The sequence below is a fragment of the Suncus etruscus genome, chromosome 10 (assembly GCF_024139225.1).
Source record: "Suncus etruscus isolate mSunEtr1 chromosome 10, mSunEtr1.pri.cur, whole genome shotgun sequence".
NCBI lineage: Eukaryota > Metazoa > Chordata > Mammalia > Eulipotyphla > Soricidae > Suncus > Suncus etruscus.
This window is the reverse complement of record NC_064857.1, coordinates 83,533,263-83,556,454: the sequence shown is the minus strand read 5'-3', so window position 1 is coordinate 83,556,454 and position 23,192 is coordinate 83,533,263. Positions and strand designations below refer to the sequence as shown.

The 23,192-nt window shown below is 41.9% G+C and overlaps 1 protein-coding gene across 2 annotated transcripts in view; it reads right to left on the bottom strand.

The window, feature by feature from the left end:
- Positions 1-23,192, bottom strand: part of VPS39 (VPS39 subunit of HOPS complex) — a 90,148-nt gene that overhangs the window by 65,381 nt on the left and 1,575 nt on the right. For both annotated transcript variants that reach the window (XM_049781510.1, XM_049781509.1), the window contains exons 2-7: positions 17,228-17,293; positions 11,482-11,546; positions 11,104-11,146; positions 7,111-7,205; positions 3,098-3,196; positions 2,268-2,360 (exon numbers count right to left, since the gene is read on the bottom strand). In XM_049781510.1, coding sequence (XP_049637467.1) covers positions 2,268-2,360; positions 3,098-3,196; positions 7,111-7,205; positions 11,104-11,146; positions 11,482-11,546; positions 17,228-17,293 — 461 coding nt within the window. The remainder of the gene's footprint in view (positions 1-2,267; positions 2,361-3,097; positions 3,197-7,110; positions 7,206-11,103; positions 11,147-11,481; positions 11,547-17,227; positions 17,294-23,192) is intronic.

Below are 23,192 nucleotides of genomic sequence, written 5' to 3'. Positions count from 1 at the left end.
ACATTTATCTGCAGCAAATAATCCAGAGACAGGAGGATAAAGGCAAAGAAGGTTGGGTGCAGAGTCCTTTGTAAGTCTACTACTATCTCCCAAAAAACATCTGGAGCCAGCCAGTAAACTCTACCAAAAGACCCTGACCACCTCGCCCCCAAACTATTTATTAGGCTCTCAACAGCGCCACAGGCAGAGATAATAATCTTATGGAAATGATTTCATATGTAATAGACAGACTCTAAAACTTCTCTACTATGTGAATCCACTTAGGATATTTGATAACAAACAAAATTGTAAGAGAACAGAGATTTGTGATTACCAGAGACAGAGGTGGAGGGCAGGAGCTAAGTTCAAAAAGACAGTATGAGAGGCTTTGGGGGTGATGGAACTGTTCTGAACTTTTGAAATACAGTTATACAAATTAAGGCCATTGCCAAAAGGAGTGTCCATCTAAAATTTTTCTTTTTACTATATGTAAACGAAGAATTGCTGAATAGCCTAGTCCTGAGGCATGATTTGCAACCCTTGAACGACTCAGCAAGGCAATGCCATGGAGCCACAGTGATAGCACAGCAGATAGGGAATTTAGCTTGCACAAGGCTGACCCAGTTTTAATCCCCAGCCTTCTCCCAAGCACCACCAGGAATGACCCCGGAGCACTGCCAAATGTGGCCAAAAAACAAACAAAAAAAAGGCAATGCTATGCCCAGGGCGGTGAGAGGACCAAATGCTGACCCTGACTTTGGGCCAAGTCCTTGCCCTTAACCCCCCTCTCCACTCCAATGCTTCCCACTGGCATGAATATACCCTGTCAGCCTCAATTTGGATCCAGCAGTGGCTCCTCTAAGAATCCATGACTCTAATGGTGATAAAAGGAGGGTCCAACCACAAAAGTAAGGAACAAGTATATTAACTATAAAGAACAAGAGCTATACAGAGGGGGCTGAGGTGGTAAGGAGTCTCAGAAAGGCCAAGTGTGGACTAGAGGGGCTGAAAAGAGTACAGTGGTAGGGCGTTTGCCTTGAACACAGCCGATGTAGGATGGATGGGGTTTGAATCCCAGCATCCCACATGGTCCCCCATGCCTGCCAGGAGAGAGTTCTGAGCGCAGAGCCAGGAGTAACCCAAGTGCCACTGGGTGTGACCCAAAAACAAACAAACAAACAAAAGTGTGGACTAGGAGAGAGGTATAAAACTAAGAACTGTAGGCTATTTTTTAAGTGAATGGTACCTTGGTCTCTTCTACAGAAGTATATTTGGGGGGGGGGCTCCTGGATGGAGGTGGGAGAGAGAATGTTTTGGATAACTTCCACTTAAGAGAAAGCAAGGTGTAAAAAGTGGTATTACATGGTATTTTTTATAAATGGATGGAATATATCAAAGGGTTGAGTTGATTTTTCTGAGTTGGGGTTTATGAATGATTTGTTCTTCCTTTATTTTCCTTTTTCTTTAATACATATGACTTTTGAAAGTAAGACAACAAACAATAAAATTACTTTGATCAAAGATAATAAAAGAGGGGCCAGAGCAGTAATACAAGCGGTAGGGCATTTGCCTTGCATGCTCTAACCTAGGATAAACTGCGGTTTGATCCCCTGGCGTCCCATATGGTTCCCCAAGCCAGGAGTGATTTCTGAGTGCATAGCCAGGAGTAACCCCTGAGGGTCACTGGGTGTAGCCCCAAAACAAAACAAAACAAAACAAAAAAAGGTAGTAAAAGATTAAGGAGGAGGTCTGAGCCATAGTTGTGTAAGGTGCTTACCTTGCACACACCCAATCTGATGGATCTGATTCCCAGAACCCATACATGGTCCTCAGAGCACTACCAGGACTAATTAGCAGAGGCAAGAGGAGTAAGCTCTGAGCACTCTGGGTGTGACCCAGAAGCAAAACCAAAATAAAACAAAGAGTAATTTGGGGGCAAGAAATTAGAATTCTTAAAAATACTTATGTTACAATATTTATATTACCATAATTAGCTTAAAATTCATAAATACTGACATCCATGAGAAGGTTGCTGAGAGAGGCAAGCAGCACCCCACTATGTTCCATCCCTAGATACAAGATATGGGAAATCTATTATATAGAGAACTAATAGTTGATTCTCTTATCTAAGTTTCACAAGTTTTTATTTGTGAAAAATAATTAGACACAAAAACACAAACCCTGTTATGTCAAAAGCACCCAGTCTCTGATCATAGGTTCAGAAACACAAGTTACCCCATAACCATGTACCCCAAGACAAATGGGCAAATGCAAGACGGTCGGCTTACCCTGATCAGATAGTAGTCTCTCTTGAAACCCACACAGATTGAGTTTCCACACCAGGCCATGGACTTGGGTACATCTGGAACACTAAAGTCCCCCTGAAAAAGAGCAGAAGTTCAGGTGCAAAGTGTTATAAAGTAGCTTCTTTTGGTAACCATGTGCTAAAAAAAAAATAAAATCACTTGCTGTTCTTTTACCTCTGTTCTATAGATCACTCTAACTTTTATTGAACTCAATTCTACAGGCACAAGGCCAGGAAATAGCCTTTAATAAAAATAGAAATTGGGGCCAGAGTGATAGCACAGCACTTGCATGCGGCTGACCTGGGATGGACCTGGGCTCGATCACATGCATCTCACGTGGTCTCCTGAGCCTGCCAGGAGTGATTTCTGAGTGCAGAGCCAAGAGTAACCCCTGCTGCTGAGTGTGGGCCAAAAACCAAAAACAAAAATAAATAAATAAATAAATAAATAAATAAATAAAAATAAAGGTTAAAATCCTGTATTATAAAAAAATAAAATCAAATCAAAAATAAAAATAGTAATCGCCCATGAACTGAACAAGGAGCTTAGGAAACAGGTCAAAGCTCACCGGAGAAGAAACCCCTCTGAACAAAGGTTGGACTACATTAGTCCTACCTCTGAAGACTGGAAGACTGACAAGTGGGCAAAAATAAGTTCTTGTGTATTTACAATAGAATGCTCATCTGGGGTCAGTGCCAGTGGGGTCCTGTCCTTCACTATAAACAGGAAGTTAGCTCATTAAGCTGTGGACCAATGCAGTAGCAGCTGCCACTCACCCACTGCCTAGGAAGCAATGGACTGTTCGACTTTACCTGCAATTCGTGAAATTCCCTGTCCTTCCAGAAATAAAGCTGCAGCTTCTTCTTCACAGCCACACACATCCTCAACATCTCCTCCCCAGTCTCTGTGCGCTGGACAATGACCACAAAACAGATAATTAGAGGTTAGATACTAATCTGAAAATCTGCTAACTCAAACTGAGCCAAAGCAAGACAAATTTCTAAACTGTGTTTAGCAACAACAGACTGAAGAGTATTGTCTTCCCTGGGCAGCTGATCAACACACAGTGTGGGGATAAGCCATTCGTTTTTTGTTTTTTTTTTTTTTTTGGTTTTACTCCTGGCTGTCTGCTCAGAAATAGCTCCTGGCAGGCACAGGGGACCATATGGGACACCGGGATTCGAACCAACCACCTTTGGTCCTGGATCGGCTGCTTGCAAGGCAAACGCCGCTGTGCTATCTCTCCGGGCCCAAGCCATTAGTTTTGATCCCTTTCTTCTTTTCTGGTGGTGGAGTGGGTGATCCCAAGCAGTACTAACGTGGCCCAGAAACAGCATCAGGACTTCTCAGCCAAAGAAAGACCTTATTTCGATGCAAAGGCCTGAGCATGTATGCTACTCAGGCCCTTCAGTGCTGGGGATATCTGGGCCATTCTGGTAATGGTAGGGGCTTTAGGGCTACATGCTATGAAGCATGGTAAACCATGTATTGCCAGGAGTTGAAACTGAGTTGGGCACACGTAGACATGCACCCTAATCTCCTAACCCTATCTCCCTTTTCCCCACTTGCAATCCTTTACAGTGCTTATGTATATAAGGAAAAAAAAATGCTATGAGAGAAACCGTGGGCACAGTGGTAAAGAGGTAATGGTCTAGAGGTATGGTATCTGTATATATACACAGAGACAACAATACTATAAGCGTAAGACTCAAATGACGATAACCAGACTTTAAAAAGTGACTTCAGGCCCGGAGAGATAGCACAGCGGTGTTTGCCTTGCAAGCAGCCGATCCAGGACCAAAGGTGGCTGGTTCGAATCCCGGTGTCCCATATGGTCCCCTGTGCCTGCCAGGAGCTATTTCTGAGCAGACAGCCAGGAGTAACCCCTGAGCAATGCTGGGTGTGGCCAAAAACCAAAAAAAAAAAAAAAGTGACTTCAAGGAAGCAGGCTGGAGAGTGGTAGGGAACATGGGACATTGATAGAGGGAAGGTAACAATTGTGGTGGGATTGGTGTTGGAACACAGTATGCTTGAAACTCTATTGTGAACAACTTTGTAATCACACGTCTTAAGATTTATTTTGTAAATTAAGGAGAACAGTGATTTACAAAGTTATTGATAATTGAGTATTAAGCCCAGCAGGGGTGATTTCTGAGTGTGGAGCCAGGAGTAACCCTTAAGCATTTTTTAGCTCAAAAAAATCAAACAAAAAAAGGAATGTGAGAGTGATGAACTGGTAAAATTAAAGAAATGTTCTTCATTTTTTTAGAGCCTAAACCAAGATACTTTATTTTATTTTTTAAATTTATTTTTTAAAATAATTTATTTATTTAAGCACCATGATTACAAACATGTTTGTAGTTGGGTTTTACTTATTAAAATGAACACCCCCTTTCACTAGTGCAAAATTCCATCAACAATGCTCCCCTTCTCCCTCATCCCCCACCACCTGCCTGTACTCGAAACAGGCATTCTATTTCTCACTCACCATCACTGCCATGATAGTTGTCAGTGTAATTATTTCTCTAATTGCACTCATCACTCTTTGTGGTAGGAGCTTCATATCATGTCCTTCCAGCCCTCTCTATTGTCTCTGGGTGTTATTACAATAATGTATTTTATTTTTATTTTATTTTTTTGGTTTTTGGGTCAAACCCAGTGGCGCTCAGGGGTTTCCCCTGGCTCTCGCTCAGAAATCGCTCGTGGCTGGCTCGGGGGACCATGAGATGGCAGAATTCGAACCACTGTCCTTCTGCATGCAAGGCAAATACCCTACATCCACACTATTTCTCCGGCCCCATCTTTTATTTTTCTTAAGTCCCACAGATGAGTGAGATTATTCTGTGTCTATCTCTCTCCTTCTGGCTTATTTCACTCAGCATAATAGTTTCCATATCCATCCATGAAAATGTCCTTCCTAAATAACAACTTCCTAAAGATAATGACCATGAAACATGTATAAAAGAGTCATTTCATAATGCCTGACAATACTTCTCAGATAGTCTGGTCTGGACTGATAACACCGTGGCCTTCTCAGAAGGGAGGGCAGCAGATTCCCCTTTCTTCATGAACTACAGCAGCCCAACAGCAGAAAGGGTCCAGCTCCATGATTTGGCCTTACCAAACTTCCAAGGCACCAAATTTGTTTTAGATCTTATCCCAAACCATGTGGTAGCACAACACCTCAATATCTTGTAGTATCAGCCAGTAGTACCACAAGAAATCTGAAGGGAAGTTACACAGTACTCTACCTGCCTCCATGACACTAAACAGTAATACAGAAAGCTCAATTAGCACCAAACCACAGCCCAGTAAATCCTGAGACAATGACTTTAGTAATACCATGGAGAGATATAACAACCGTATCAAACTGACCTGTGTTGTTTTGAAATAAGAATTCTTTTTTTTTTTTAAGTTTATTTATTTATAAATTGATTGGTTTTTGAGCCACACCTGGCAATGCTCAGTTGTTACTCCTGGCTCTGTGCTCAGAAATTATTCCTGGAAAGCTCAGGGTACCATATGGGATGCCAGGAATTGAACCTGGTTCGTCCCAGGTTCAGCCACATGCAAGGCAAATGCCCTACCGCTGTGCTATCTGTCCAGCCCCAAAATAAGAATTCTTTTTTTTGGGGGGCCACACCCAGCAATCCAGGATTATTCTTGGCTCTGCGCTCAGAAATCACTCCTGGCAGGCTCAGGAGACCACCTGGGATGCTGGAAATCGAACCTGGGTTGGCTGCCCTACCAGCTGTGCTATTGCTCCAACTCCAGATTTGAGAATTCTAATTACCTTTGTGTTATAATAAGTAATATAAAGTAATTTTTACTTGTGCCTACATGGAGGCAGGCTAGCTTGGTGGGTGGGTGACTGATGATATTGGTGAAGGGATGGTCACACTGGTGGTGGGATTGGTGTTTGAACAGTTAATTCTTGAAATGACTATTGGGAACAACTTGGTAAAGCAGTAAGTAATAAAAATTAGAAATAAAACAAGTCGGGGCCGGGAAGGTGGCGCTAGAGGTAAGGTGTCTGCCTTACAAGCGCTAGCCGAGGAACGACCACGGTTCGATCCCCCGGCGTCCCATATGGTCCCCCCAAGCCAGGGGCGATTTCTGAGCACATAGCCAGGAGTAACCCCTGAGCGTCAAACGGGTGTGGCCCAAAAACCAAAAACCAAAAAAAAAAAAAAAAAAAAAAAAAAAAAAAAGAAATAAAACAAGTCATTTCAATGTCCTGTAGATATGTTCCTGACACTCTTGATTTCCCACTGATCTACAAGTGTTTCTCTTTGGTTAGTTGTCTCCTGCCACCCAGCTGCCTGGTTCTCGAATTTGTCACAGGGATGACAAATGTCTCAACTTCAAACCACATATTAAGGCAGCATTTCTTTTTTTTTTTTTTTTTTTTTGGTTTTTGGGCCACACCCAGTAACGCTCAGGGGTTACTCCTGGCTATACGCTCAGAAGTCGCTCCTGGCTTGGGGGACCATATGGGACACCGGGGGATCGAACCGCGGTCCGTCCAAGGCTAGCGCAGGCAAGGCAGGCACCTTACCTTTAGCGCCACCGCCCGGCCCCGGCAGCATTTCTTTAACCCAATACAAAACCAACTAATTTCTTTGGAGATTTTGCTAGGCTTAGACATGCATGTTATTCTTTCCATTCAATGACAGAATTATGCAAAAGACTATCAAAGCATGTTTTTGTGTGTTCATGACAGAAATCAATTGGACTGTGTCACACATGGAAGGCCTTTACTGCTGAGGTGCATCCGCAGCATAGAACAGCAACTTTAAAAGCATGTCATCTTGCCCCAACATACCTGGAGGTCACAGGTAAACAGTGATGCTCCCTTTGCCTTTGACACTGTAGTTATTTGTTGAAATGTCAACAGGTCATGGACATAAATGTTATTTTCTGTTTGAAAGGAGAGAAAGAGCACTATGACTTATCATCATAATTCTCATTCCTTAGGCTAGCTTTCATAACCAAAAAAGAAAAATACCAACTTTTTTTTGTGGGGAGGCCTACATTTTACCATGCCCAGGGCTTGTTCCTGGCTCTGCACTAGTCGGGCTGGGAGGACCATAAGTGATGTTGAGGATCAAACCCAGTCAGTTGTGTACAAGGCAGGTGCCCTACCTGCTGTCCTATGACTCTAGCCCTGATTTACTGTTGTTATCAGAATTAAAATACTTTAAACATTATAATTATATAACTTATAATTATAAAAACATTATAAACGATTTGAAGCCTTAGTCCTTTGAACTTGACAATCTGGTTCAAATTTGGGTTGCACTGAGTAAAAAATCTCTCAAGTCTAAGAAGTTTGTGTAGAATGTTTGTGTAAGAAATGGCTTCAAGGGTGTTGGGGGGAGGAGCGCCGCTGGCTGACACGCGCTACAGGTGTGCAACAGCTGGACGGCCGCTCGCTGGCCCTGTGTCCCGGCCCCCAGGCACGTAGATCTCCATCCTCCGCGCTTCTGAGCCTCTGCCCCGTGACATGTGAGTGAGTGTGAGGGGCGTGGAGGAAGAGGAGCCTGAGCGCGCGTCCACCCCCGCGTCTTGGGGCTCCCCGGGCCAGCCACGCGCACCCCCAAACCTCCAGCAGGCTAAGCCGCGAGGGCCAAAGGGTTCACCCGGATCTCCAGGAGCAAGAAGAAGGGCTTGCTTCTTGTTTGGGAAGAAAAGAGGGGTAGCGGGGGGGATACCTAGATGTGGAATTGTTGCTGCTGGAAAGAAATTGGGGTGTTTGCATTGGGGGTGGAGTGCATGGGTGGTTCAGTGGTAGAATTCTTGCATTGGGGGTTGGGGGTGAGGAAGATGAAGAAACATTCTTATAGGGTCACACACGCACACACACACCCGGAGTTGGGATTAAGGAAGGTTAAGAAACATTTTTTGCAGAGGAACACACACACACACACACACCCGGAGTTGGGATTGGGGTTTGCATTGGGGGTGGGTTGTGAGGAAGGTTCTTTGCAGAGGTTAGAGGGTTCCCCCCCCACACACACATTGGGGGTGGAGGGTAAGAAAAAAAAAAAAAAAAGAAATGGCTTCAAGTCTACTTATAATAGGAGACTCCAATAATATAGAAGGAAATCTGTGAATTTTGTACAATCCCATTGCTCTCTAGCAAAGCAAGCAAAATACTTTCACTAGGATCTCCTTATATAATTTTATATAGTTTTACTCATAAAGACTTAAGTTACTTCAGGGCAAGAAGTAATGAAGACAGAAGGTAAAGTTCTTACCTTGGACAAAACTGAGCTGGACTTGATCCCGACACCCCATATAATTCCCCAAGCTGTCTCTCTGTCTCTCTGTCTGTCTGTCTGTCTGTCTGTCTGTCTGTCTGTCTGTCTGTCTGTCTCTCTCTCTCTCTCTCTCAACTCTCTCCTAAGAAGTTTAAAATAATTCTGGTCCTAGCACGAATGGGGCTTTCTTTCTAGTCTTCTCTTAGCCTCCTTCTGGGTTCCAGTGCCATCACTGACCGTCTGCCTTTTGGGGCCAGTCAGATAACAATGAAAGCTGCAACTGCATGTCATATACTCGTACTACAGAGCTCATTCATCAAGTATGTTATTGTAATTTGTTTACAATTTTACATAGTTCACCATTATACCATAATGCTCATGATTTTAGTTTGCTTTTAGAAAAGAAACCTGGATTCTCAAGACCCTCTAGATGATTCTTCATTGGTGTAGAATCCTCTTACAGTGCTCATTACCATATGACTTCGTTTTCTAAACTTGAAAATTACGATTGCTTTTAAAAATGCTCTATACACAATCTAATCCTTGAAGCCTTTCTTCAGTAAAGTTTACCTCACCAATGACGATTGCCTAGAAAATGGAAAACCTTTACATCTGACTTGTCGGCTTTATATTTTTTTAAGTGTTCTGACCCATTCCACCTGCATCAGCTTTTCAACTCTAACCCAGAGATTGATCCTCAGTGTCTGTCTATGGTCTATGTTTGTGCGTGAGTGTATGTGTCACCTCAATGTCTGTCTAATGTCCGTCTGTAATATACATAATGTCTATGTTGTATATTGTCCTTCCCAGTTATATATAACCTCTCTTCCCGCCCCCCCCCCTCCCCGCCACAACTACTTTACAAATCCTTTTCTAGCCCTTTACTTTCTCACTCCTGATCTGTTTACCTTCAATTCTTAACTCTTCAGGAATCCGAACATTCCCCCAACCCCAGCTAGCTGCCAACCAGCTCCCAAAATGAAAAGACAGATTCCCAGTCCGCCTTGCCTCAGCCCGAGAAGAAGCTGCCACTGTTGCTGCTGCTGATTTGTTCTCGGTGGTTCCTTTTCCCTCACCTCCCTTCACTGTGAATTGTTTTTGTTTTTTTGTTTTTGGGTCACACTCGGCAGTGCTCAGGGGTTACTCCTGGCTATCTGCTCAGAAATAGCTCCTGGCAGGCACGGGGGACCATATGGGACGCTGGGATTCGAACCAACCACATTAAGTCCTGGGTTGGCTGCTTGCAAGGCAAACACTGCTGTGCTATCTCTCCAGTCCCACTGTGAATTGTTGCTCACTACCAGATTCGGTTTCTGAGAAGCCACTAGCTCAAGGACATTTCCTGATATGTGACTGCTGCCCCCTTCCCTGAATATTTAAACAGACTTAAAGGGGACATGTATTAAAAAAATAATTCTGGGCCCGGAGAGATAGCACAGCGGTGTTTGCCTTGCAAGCAGCCGATCCAGGACCAAAGGTGGTTGGTTCGAATCCTGGTGTCCCATATGGTCCCCCGTGCCTGCCAGGAGCTATTTCTGAGCAGACAGCCAGGAGTAACCCCTGAGCACCACCAGGTGTGGCCCAACCCCCCCCAAATATAATAATAATAATAATAATTATTATTATTATTATTCTACTATTGGTGTCCTAGGCTAAACACTAGAGAGATGAGAGAAGCTTCCAACTCTGTTTGGCAAAAAGCAATTCACTCCCTACCTACCATAAAAGCAAGGCTATCAAACAAGACTCCAAGTTAATTACCTGTCTCTCACTGAATACCTAGGCACTCTCCCCAATATATATACATCAAGCTAGATCTCAGGGCCACTACTCAAGTTGTTCCCTAGATCTATAATACCCTCTACTCTTACTGAAATTTTAATCATCCATACTATGAGATCCCTCTTGTTACTAAGATCCTACGATGCTTTTTAATAAATTCTCACTGCAATGTGTCTCACTGAGTAGGTATTAATTACTTTGCCATTTTGGTATTCATAACACAAATTAAGTTTCAGAATCAAAAACTATCCCCCCCCCCCCGAAACTACTTTTTATTCAACTTGTTATCCCCAAAGCCTAGCCTAAGAATTGCATGGAGTAGGGTTTAGAAAATACTTGCCAGATTTACGAATGAATGAATGAATGAATAAGTGACACTCCTTAGGGAGAAAATTTCAAGTTTATACGGAATGTTTGTGTCTTTACTTATTAACTATGTATCCTACTTTTTTTTTTTTTTTTTGGTTTTTGGGCCACAGCCGGCAGCGTTCAGGGGTTATACCTGGCTCTGTGCTCAGAAATCTCTCCTGGCAGGCTCGGGGGACCACATGGGATGCTGGGGATCGAACCTGGTGCATCCCAGGTCTATAGCATATAAGCCTAATGCCCAACCACTGTGCTATCACTCCAGCCCCAATGTGTCCTACTTTATCTTTTTTTGTTTGCAACATACCGGTTTCATTGTTAAGTTTACTACTGACTTGACCACTGAAGGATTAATTAGGTCTCATATTTTTTGAACACATGTGATATAAATGTAACCCCTTTCTTACCTAATAAGCTGACCAGAATCTTAAATTGGGAAACCACATAGATCTGGAAAAGAGAAAATCATTAAACTCAAAACATTTCTGACAAGGTTTAGCAAATAACTACTTTAGCTACAATGATATCAGCACCAGGAACTAAAGCATCTACACCAATGACAGAGAGCTGACAATATTTATGTGCAATAATATTATCTATTTATGAAAAAGGATCCCAGCACATGGCTGGATGGAGAGGGATGCCTGAACATATGAGAGGACTAAAAGCTGACAATTCAAAGAATTTGTTAGCGCTAATAAACTTTAGTCATGTCACTAAAGTTTAGTTTTAACAGGATCTCCCAAAAGTCAATTATCATAGGAACAAACACCTCCGGGGCCTACCTGCTGAATCTTTTTGGAGAAGTTCTTATTGGATTTCTCTAGTGTCACTTCAAATCTGTTGCAACCTGTGAATAGAAAAGAACTATTCAGAATTTTAGAATACAGAAAAATAAATAACTATAATGAAAAATGTTGCAATACACAAATCTTTTGAGATTCCTCCATGCTAGAGACCTGAAATAGTCCTGTTTACCAAGCAGTTTACAACTCCAATTTTAGGAGGGAGTTCATGCACCTTCATTTGGTATTAGCAGAAATGACCAACCATGGAAGTTCACTGAAGCTACCAAAAATCTGGCATGTCTTACCCTATAGAACAGGACTTTGGGGCAAATTATTTCACTACAAAAAGCAGTCAGAGGGTAGGCAAATGGCACTTGAATTAGGGTTACATGCATGGATCTGCAGTCAATTCCCTAACACTGCATGGTCCCTGAGTATCAGTGAATAAAGCTCTGAAGATCCTTGAGGCTCATCACTGTGACTCTAGTGGTCCCCATATCACAAGGCCAGAGTAGCAACACATCCTTCATTCCCAGCTGGCTGGATGTCACAGCGAGTGGGTCATGGGCCTTCTAAGCATAGATTGGGAACTCTTCTCTCTCCTCCACCCAAACCCTCAAAAAAAAGGACTAGTCAAAAACTGTTGATGTAGCACTGATGTATGCTACAGTAGTAATAGGTAGATTAAACTTCCTGTGAAGAAACTGAAGACTGGAAAATTAACCTGTCAAAGGTTACATAAAAAACTGATCACAGGGGCCGGGCAGTGGCGCTAGAGGTAAGGTGCCTGCCTTGCCTGCGCTAGCCTTGGATGGACCGCGGTTCGATCCCCCGGCATCCCATATGGTCCCCCAAGCCAGGAGCGACTTCTGAGCGCATAGCCAGGAGTAACCCCTGAGCGTCACCGGGTGTGACCCAAAAACCAAAAAAAAAAAAAAAAACTGATCACAGGACAAGGAGCCATCAACGCTCCAAGTCTACTACCAGAACTACACTATGCTGAAAGACTGATTTTTGAACTACAAGTTTCTAATTAATCACCATTCACATAAAATATGGCACATAAAATAAATCACTTTATTATAGTATTAGTGTTTGAGGCTCAAAGGAGTAAGACTAAAAGGCTCTTACCTCCTTGGACTGCACAGAATCTAAGCACACTGGACAGTGTCAAAATAACAGTTGTTGAATATTGGATAAATCCATAGTTCAAATTACTGAACAAACAAGATCTCACAGACACATAACCTTTTGGATCTGAAAGCTAAAACACTGAAACAAGAGCTTCATAAGCATATATATACACACACAGCTCTCTGAACTTTCTATAAATTATGTTTTATCAGAATGCTGCTTTTCTGCCCAAAACAACCAAGAAGATGCCATTGAACACAATCTCCAGGGCCCAAACCCAGAGAGCCATTATAAAAGACTGCTGTCTTGCTCCCTGTCTGCATTTCTGCCCAAGACAGCCAAGAAGACGCCATAGCCAGAGGAGTGGCCCCTCCGCCTCTTTATGCAGCTGCATGCATCTTCTAACTCACGAAACCCAGCACAGCACATAGTAAAAACCACTATACAAGTGTTGTAATGGGGAAACAATGCATGACAACACCATGCATAGAGAATGAAGATGACCTGAAAAGCCTCTCAGATAAGGAGTTTAGAGTATTAAAATGGAGGATGTTCAAAGAACTCAAAGCAAGCATAGATCAAGCTGAACAGACCACAATGATAGAACTCTGAAAACTCCAAACTCAAACAACAGATCTGAAAAACTCAGTAAATGAAACGAAAACCTCAATGGAAAGCCTTTCCAAGGGAGTAACAGCAGCTCAGGATGGGGTCAGTGAGGGGGAGGATGAGATGTAGAACAACTCCACACAGCAGAAGAGATTGGAAAAGAACCTTAAAGCAAATGATCAGACAATGAATAAACTACTCAAAAAATGTGAACAATTAAAATTAAAGTCTTTGATAAACTCAACAGAAACAACATAGGAATCATTGGAGTCCCAGAGACTCAAGAAGAGAATATTAAGAAGAGTTGGAGGAAGTGTGAGAAGAGGAGTAAGAAGAAATAAGAAGAGGAAGAAAAAGGCAAAGGAGGATGAAGAAGTGGAAGAGAAAGAAGAAAAAGAGAAAGAGATCGAGAAAGAAGAAAAAGAAGACAAGAAAAGATGAAGGGGAAGAAGAGGAAGAGATGGGCCCGGAGAGATAGCACAGCGGTGTTTGCCTTGCAAGCAGCCGATCCAGGACCAAAGGTGGTTGGTTCGAATCCCGGTGTCCCATATGGTGCGCCCCCCCCCCCCCCCCCCCCCCCCCCCCCCCCCCCGTGCCTGCCAGGAGCTATTTCTGAGCAGACAGCCAGGAGAAACCCCTGAGCAACGCCGGGTGTGACCCAAAAAACAAAAAAAAGAGAAAGTAGAAGAGGAGGAAGACGAGAAAGAAGAAAAAGAAGAGAAGAAAAAAGGAAAATAGACTGAAGATTTATTTTTAATTTTTCTTATAATAGTATCTTTGTTTAAGCACCATGATTATAAACACATTTCAGTTAAAAAATAAAAAGACAGAGAGATAGAACAGCGGCGTTTGCCTTGCAAGCAGCCAATCCAGGACCAAAGGTGGTTGGTTCAAATCCCGGTGTCCCATATATGGTCCCCCGTGCCTGCCAGGAGCTATTTCTGAGCAGATAGCCAGGAGTAACCCCTGAGCACTGCCGGGTGTTGTTGGAGACTGTTTGGAATAATTAAAAAGCCCTCTCACTAATCAAAATGAAGTTTCTGAAAATCTTAGCCAAAGTGCTTTTATAAGCTGCATGTGGCCTTCCTTGCCCTTGGATCCAAAGAAATAGAAATAGCCTAGAGCTAGGGAGTTACTAGGCTCCAAGATGTCCTTGTAAAGACAGGGGTCAAAAGGCCCAAGCTGAGATTATATTTTGTACTTTGTTGCTCAAAAATAATGTAAATCTCTTGACTGATGATAATCTTATTAACCTTGGAAAATCAAGATGTTCCCGTGGAAAATTACAGCAATTCCTACTGTTCCCCGCCCCTACTCTCTCTGTTTTGCATTGTCTATAAAAGGTCTAATTTTTCTTTTATTAAACAGACTCCTGATCGGACCCTCGTCTCGAGTCTCATTTCCCAGTCCCTCTTCTATTTCAGGCCGGATTCTTCTTCGAGAATTGCGAATTACTGACGTGGTCCCCCAGCTTTACCCGCTGGTCGGGGTCCCTGGAAGACCATAGGGTGTGACCCAAAAACCAAAAAAAAATAAAATAAATAAAATAAAAAAATAATAAAAAGAATTAACATGATTTCAAACCAAACTCAAAATAAATAAATAAATAAATAAATAAATAAATAAATAAATACCTGGATGATCAACTGGTAAACAAGGCTCAATGAAGGGAGCTGTTCTAAGATTGCATTCTGTATATTTAATTTATATGAAGTTTAGGAAAAGGCAAAACTATGGAAATAGGGAAGAATCAGTGCTTATGGGTGAAGAGAAAAAAAAAGTTTTATTAGAACACAGACATATCCACTTATTTACAAATCACCTATGACTTTGCTACCAATAGCAGGGATTAGAAGGCACATTAAGTATCATGACCTAAAATTTTTTATTACTTGGCCCTTTGGAGAATAAGTCTGCTGACTCCAATTAGAAGGAAAATTGAAACACTTAATTAAATGAATCTTCTGGGACCAGAGTAACAGTATACTAATTAGGATGTATACTGTGCATATGGCAGACCCAAATTCGATCTACAGCATCACATACGGTTCCCAGAGCCCACCAAGAATGATCCCTGAGTGCAGAGTCGGGAATAAATTTTGAGCATCACTGGATGTGGCTCCAAAAGAAAAACAAAGATCCATATAATAGCAATCCCGCTTTTTTTTTTTGCAAAGAGGAAAAAAAATAAAGGCATAAAATATGTGGTGATTATGTGGTGAGATAGGGTACGCATCATTGAGTTTTTAAAGTATATGTATAGTGTACATGTAATAAACTTGTCTTTTCCTCTTCTAAATCTGTTGTCTTCTGGTAGTCTAATTTATACGTTTCTAGCCAATGAAGTTAATTAAGATAAACAGAAGGAAAAATCTTTTTCATTTCCAATACAAGATGCTCTTTTCCCCAATGCTATCCATATTCTAGGCATCAAAAAACAAACAAAAAAAACCAAAAAAACTATTTCTACTCTTGCTTTTAGCTACAGAAAATTATATATACTAGGTTGAAAGTTATTAAATCTAATTTTGTATCTATGTAACTAAATGATGAGTTTCACATAGTTCAATGTATTTTAACAGTAAGAGCAGATTTCTATAGGTTCTATAGTTCCAGGATAAAAGAGTCTAACATTAATTTTTCCATATAAGACAAGAAATAAAATTAGGAAAAGGGAACAAAGTACTTTTTTCACTAGTAGAGAAAATTCTAGAAAAACACATTCCAGATACTTCGTTATTATTCTACTTTGTTAGTAACAAAGAGACTTTGATCAGAGTCCTACTTCTTGAAGTCATTTCAGGCATATTATCTCACATGACCATAACTTTGTGAGACATATGACTTACAAAAGAGGAAACGGATACTGGAAAGACCAACTCATTGGCATGTGGCCAAGGAGAAGCTCAACTCAAACCAGTCCCCCACCCCCTCTCTCTCAAACTATGCCTTTTACGTTAAATTGAGCTTTTTAATCAACATTTCTTAATTTCTTCCCTATTATACCATTTACACTAAAATCTTATTTTCTGGGGCTACAGTGATAGTACAGTCGGTAGGGTGTTCATTTGCTTTGCATGTGGATGTCCTGAATTGGATCCCTGCGCCCATATGGTCCCCTGAGCCCACCAAGAGTGATGCTGAGAGTAGAGCTCTAATACCAGAGCATAACTGGGCATGTTCCATTCCCCAAAACAATCAAGAAAAAATATCTGATTCGCTCAATTAATATTTCGCAGTTAACCTTCAAGAAGTGAACACCCAACACCATCTCCTAGATGGAAATAGTGTGAATATAGTCTTAAAACATCCTAGAGATTCTGAACTGTTTCTTCCTACTTTCTCACATTACTACCTTAGCCCTAAATCACCTTTTAATGGCCCAGCCATCACTGATTTCAATTATCTATTGCCTATTAAAACTTTTTGGCTTTTGTTTTTGGGCCACACCCGGTGATGTTCAGGAATCAATCCTGGCGAGATCAGGGGACTAAAAGCATGCCTGGGATGGAACCAAAGTTGGTTGCATGCAGCAAAAGTCTTCCCTGCTTTGACTATCACTCTAGCTCCCTATTAAAACCTCTTAAAAATTTCTTTTAGGAGGGCTAGACAGATAGTACAACAGATATGGCAGTTTCCTTGCATGCAGCCAGTCTGGGTTTGATCCCCAGCATCTCATCTGGTTCCCCTGAGCTACCAGGGGGTATTCCTGAATGCAAAGCCAAGAGTAACCTCTGAACACTGCTGGGTATGCACTCCACACACACAGAAATAAAAACATAAAACTCACAAAATTTTTTGCTTATGTAAAATGGCTAAAGTCACATTAAACCTTATGGTTTTGATATATAAAGTTAGTATACCAGCTCTTGCCCAAGACCTTCCACCACCCTCTACCACTAAGTTGAGCACCTCTAGTCTGATTCCCCTCCACTTCCCCTCACTGCTTGGTAAAACATGCTTTTCTTATGAGCAGCAATTCTGAAAAGTTGTCACTTACCAACATCTTTTCGAATCCTGTACAGAAGAAGATGTCCTTGTTTGGTCCCAACGAGAAGCCATTCCTCTGTAAAAGAAAAGAGCTGTAAAAGGTTAATTAACATATTTCCCTCTTCTTTTCTTTTCTTTTTCTTTTCTTTTTTTGGTTCTTGGGTCACACCCAGCAGTGCTCAGGGGCCACTCCTGGCTCTACACTCAGAAACTGCTCCTGGCAGGCTCAGAGGACCATATGGGATGCCAGGATTCGAACCACCTTCCTTCCACATGCAAGGCAAACGCCCTACCTCCATGCTATCTCTCCAACCCCAATTAATCTATTTCCTTTTGCTTGTCTTTGTCCTGGTTCAAGCAATCATGTGCAGGACTCCACCAGGCAAAGACAGCCCTTTGAATCATTTCCCTTCAGAAATCATCAACTATTTCTTTGGCTAGGCTTGTAATGAACTAGAGGGTCAAGGGAGTATGTGGGGGGGGGGGGGAGAGAAGCTGTGTCTGATAATAGGCTTTCAGCACAGCTAAGGAATGTTTAGAGTCAAGAAATGTTTGAGAATTCCATGATGCCTAAAAGGAAAAAGGAGGAGGGGGGGAAAGAGGGAGGAAGAGAGAAATAGAAAGAGAGAATAAAGAAAGGCTGGAGGTGGGGGTGAGATGACAAGAGGGTAACTGGGAAAACTAGTGTGGGAAATGAACACTGGTGAAGGGTTGGGTGTTGGAACACTATAATAGAAACTAAAGTATTCTAGGTGTACCTATCTGAGACCCTGGATTTAGGTGTAGCTACCTGAGACCCACCCATTTCTGGGAGGGGTCTTGGGAACAAGATATTATGTGTGACCTTACCTGCAAGACCCCGCCCATTCCTGGGAGGGGTCTTGAAAAAGTTAGATAAGCCTTGGACCGAGGGGATTCGGTCCCTGTCTGCCCTGCTGAGCTTTCTGGCTTTTGGGTTTTTGCCTCTTTTGGTCTTTGACCAGGATGGAGGTCAAAGGAAGATGGCTGAAAGAAATTAAGATGCAGGGTAGCTAAGAATAGCAATGCTTGAAAGGTTATAAGATAGGCCACACACATGTGGTGAATAGGGCATGAATAAAGTTGATGCTTCCTGATGCCTGCCTGTGAGTGAGTTATTCCGCCGTTCACCTGGGCCTGGGGCCCGCCGGCTGGATGGGGGTTGCGGAGCCACGTGGCCTGGTATGGCATCCACTTCCATCCAGCCCCATCGTTAATTATTTAATGCAACAAAGTATCAATAACTTTTAACTCTGTATCTTACGATAATTTAATTTAAAAAAGAAAGAAAAATGTCTGAGAATCAATCAACAATGTTGCTGGGGTGGGGGTGGGGTGATAGCACAGTAGGTAGGGTGCTTGCCTTGCACACAGATGACCCAAGTTCAATCTCTGGCATCCCATACAGTATCCCAAACACTGCCAGGAGTGACTCCTGAGTACAGAGTCAAGAATAAACCCTGAACATCACCAGGTGTAGTCTAAAACAAACAAACAAAAACATTTGCTATGGATATCATTTCAGAGAATTAAATTCCATGCTTTTTTTGCTTTGTTTTGTTTCGTTTCAAAATTAAGCTGATCTGAGGTGAAGTGATAGTACAGTTGGTAGTAGGGCTTGTATCCTTGCATGCAGCATCTTAAGCAGCATTCTTAGCAATTGCTGCCAGCAGCAATTCCTGAGTGCAGAGCCAGGAGTAACCCCTAAGCATAATAGGATTTGGCTAAACAAGACATAAATAAGCTGATCTTCCAAAAATATGATAAAAAATTTATGTAATCATAAAAAGGAGAATAATCATGAAATCAAGCTCATTGCTCTTAAATATACCAGTCAGAAGTTACCATTTAAAGGCATAATAACTTTAAGGGAAATAGATACTATACCAAGTTAGCAAAAAAAAAAAAGAAAGAAAGAAAAGAAGGAAGGAAGGAAGGAAGGAAGGAAGGAAGGAAGGAAGGAAGGAAGGAAGGAAGGAAGGAAGGAAGGAAGGAAGGAAGAGAAAAAAGATGGCCTAGCAGACAATAGAAATGTTTCCAAAAGAAAAAAAAACAAGAACCTTCATAAACGGTTAAAAGGAATATAAACTGGTACTATCACTTTGTACACTAGTTTTGTCAGTTTCTCAAAAGTTGTGTTTACAAGACTAGAGCAACAGTACAATAGGTAGACCGTTTGCCTTGTACACGGCTGACCCAGGTTTGATCCCCAGCATCCCATATGGTCTATCAATATGGTCTTCCAAGCATTGCCATACGTAATTCCTGAGTGCTGAGCAAGGATAGGGCATTTGCCTTGCAGGTTGCCAACCCAGGATGGACCTGGGTTCAATTCCTGGCATCCCATATGGTCCCCCGAGCCTGCCAGGAGTGATTTCTGAGCATAGAGCCAAGAGTAACCCCTGAGTGCTGCTGGTGTGGCCCCAAAACAAAAACAGACCAGAGTTATCAAATGACCCAACAATCTACTTAATGGCACATCTGTGAAATTGAAAACATGTAACCACACAATACTATGTAAATCTTCACAGGTAAAGGTGAAACAACCCAAATGTTCATAAACTGATAAATGGATTAACAAACACCCATAGTATGGATTAGTCAGTCATGAAAAGGAATGAACAATGAACCTGAAAACATATGCTCAATGTAGTCAGGCAAAAGTCACTGTATGACAGCATCTATGTAGAATGTCCAGAAACAGGTTTATATTAAATTTGTAAGATGTACAGAAATCTTCTAAGACAGGGGTCTCAAACTCAATTTACCTGGGGGCCGCAGGAGGCAAAGTCGGGGTGAAGCAGGGCCACATAAGGGATTTCGCTTACTGAATATTCGCAATAAAAAAAATCGCATTAGTAAGAAAATAAATCGCATTAAACATTTGCATACCCCAAACGGAACTGCTCGGGGTATGTGAATGTTTAATGCGATTTTTTCTTACTAATGCGATTTTTATTGTAATTATTCGGTAAGCGAATAATCGCGAATACTGCGATATTTGAAGGCTGGCCTTGGGCCACAAAATGTTGTACGGAGGGACGCAAACAGCCCGTGGGCCGCAAGTTTGAGACCCCTGTTCTAAGACAAAAGATGAATGGCTGTATAGGGCAGGTAGGCCTGTGAGGAAATGGACATGAGTAATACTGCATACTTTAAATGGGTGTATGGATATGTGAAATAAACCCAAGAAAGTAGGAAAGTACACATTTTCAGAGAGGGAGATACAGGTGATATGTGTGTCTCTACAATGATCTTATAAATGACAGGCTATGTCAGTATTTCCTAGTTTGGTGTGTGTCAGAAATGTTGAAGGGTCTTCTAATAGAGACTCATTGGCCCTACTCTCAGGTTGATTCAGAAGTTGTGAAAATGAGTAGCAAGTTTGCACTAGTGAGTTTCCAGGTGATGTTGATGCTATTGATTCAGGGCCTGAATTTTGGGAAGATAATGATCTAGATCTTTCAAATTATCCTCTGCACATGAAGTAGCCTTGCCATAGCATCTCCCCAGGATCCCTGAGCCTCACATGCTCTCACTCTTCAATGATGTCATGCTAGAACTTAAAAGGCCCATGAACTTGTACTACCAAAACAGAAAATCAAAGTCCAAAGCACTGCATTTTTTTTCATTTTTATTGAAACGCTTATAATACATTTATTATCAAATATCTATTGTTTCTCAAGGCCTTATTTCCCAGATAACTTATGGCATCTTCCAGCTCAAATACTATCTAGCACTCATGATTTGTGTCCCTTGATATTCCTGAATAAAACCTTCCATCTTTGGGCACAGTGGAGACAATCTTTCCCAAGGTGGGCAATAATATCCTAGGGAGGGAGTGGCTGTTCATTTATTTATTATAAATGTTATGGGTATCTGAAATTTCATCTTTTTTTTTGTTTGGGGGGTACACTCTGGGGTGCTCAGGGCTTATTCCTGGTTCTGTGCTCAGAGATCAATTTTGGTGTGTATCCTCGAACTATATGGGATTAAACTCATGTCAGTTATAAGCAAGGCAAGTCTGAACCCATTGTAATATTGATGTGTTCATTTAAAGATAGATTTCCAGATACACAGTCCTTTTATTTTTTTTTTCATGAAAAGGGAGCAGTAGGTTAAGTAAGTTTGGGAAACTTTGCAGTAGATAAAAGAAATAATAATTGGTAACATTTGTTGCTGCTGAAGACTGAAAAGACTCCTACTGCTTTCAGTACCTACCACAGCATCCTTGGAAGCAATGGACACTCATCCTAATATGATAGATAATTAAAGCACAACAAAAAGCTACCTACCATTTCATACCAGTGTTCCTAAAGACTAGAGGTGCAGGGAATCTTTACTGTAAAAACTAGAGTTGCTGAGAGGTTGATATATACATTAAGAGTTCACAAGCGGAGACCGGAGAGATAGAATGGAGGTAAGGCGTTTGCCTTGCATGCAGAAGCTCGGTGGTTTGAATCCTGGCATCCCATGTGGTCTTCCGAGCTTGCCAGGAGCAATTTCTGAGCATAGAGCCAGGAGTAGCCTCTGAGCGTGGCCGGGTGTGACCCAAAAACCAAAAAGGGGACTAGAGTCAAGAATGCCGACAAGGCCAGAGAGCTAAAGCCTGCGATGGTGAATGTGTGACACGTGAAGGCCTTGCAGCTGGCATGCAGGAAGGTCTATAATTAAGATATGTGGCACGTGCCACATAGTTTTTATATAGTAAAATCTTGTTATTAAGGTTTAATTGACATGCTGGCACTTTTGGTTTTGTGTGGCAGTTTGGGCATGCAGGCTCAAAAAGGTTAGCCATCACTGGCTAATGCAAAGGTTAAGACATTTGTCTACCATATGGTTGTGGTGGTGGTTAGAATCCCAGAACTACATATGGTCCCTTGAGCACAACCAGGTGTTGTTCCTGAGCACAAAGTCAGGTGTAATTCTAAGCATAGAGCCAGAGGTATGGGTCAAAACAAAAGCATGGATTAGGCCTGAGCAATAGCATAGTGAGTAGGTGTTTGCTGTGCATACCAAGACATACCCAAGTCCAATCAATCCCCAGTATCCCATATGTCCCCAAAGCTTTCCAGGAGTGACTGCTGAGTAATGTCTGATTGCCATTGGATGTGCTCTCCCCTCCCTAAAACAACAACAACAACAACAACAACAACAAATGCCTGGGCTAGAGCAACACTACAACAGTAGGGTGCTTGCCTTGTATGTACCCAACTTGGGTTTGATCCCCAGCACCATATAATGTCTCCAAATCCATTCAGGAGTCAATACTAAGCACAAAAGCAAAACAAATATATAACAAAAACTTTTAAATTCTGACAAGCTTATCAAATATGACAAACAGCTATAGCCATCTTTTTGAAGCCTGCATCCTAGAATAAGTTAGGGCAGGGGTATCAAACTCGCGGCCCGCAGGCTGTTTGCAACCCTCCATACAACATTTTGTGGTCCGCAGCCGGCCTTCAAATATTGCAGTATTCGCGATTATTCGCTTACTTTTTTTTTTGTGAAATCCCTTATGCGGCCCTGCCTCACCCCGACTTTGCCTCCTGCGGCCCCCAGGTAAATTGAGTTTGAGACCTCTGAGTTAGGGGCACTTCCCCCACATTTGTCCCTGTAATAGGGAGCCTATGTCTCTAGCATTATTTAATTTATACCAAGATTTATTCATAGGCCTTTGTCTCCACTGTGTCCTAAGATCCCAGTCTATATTTCTTACCATCCTTGTCTTTCAATTCCTAGCAGAGATGGTCCTGCATCAAATATATATTTGATGAAGAAATAGTGGAATGAATTTCATTGTGTAGTCTCAGGTCCTAATTATTGTTCTCAAATTTTAATATTTACAAAGAGCACTTAACATAAAATGGAGAGTTTCCCCTTTTTTCTTGAACTATACCTGACAGTGCGAGGACAGGGTTAGGATGCTCAGGGGACTATGTGCTACCAAGGGTTTG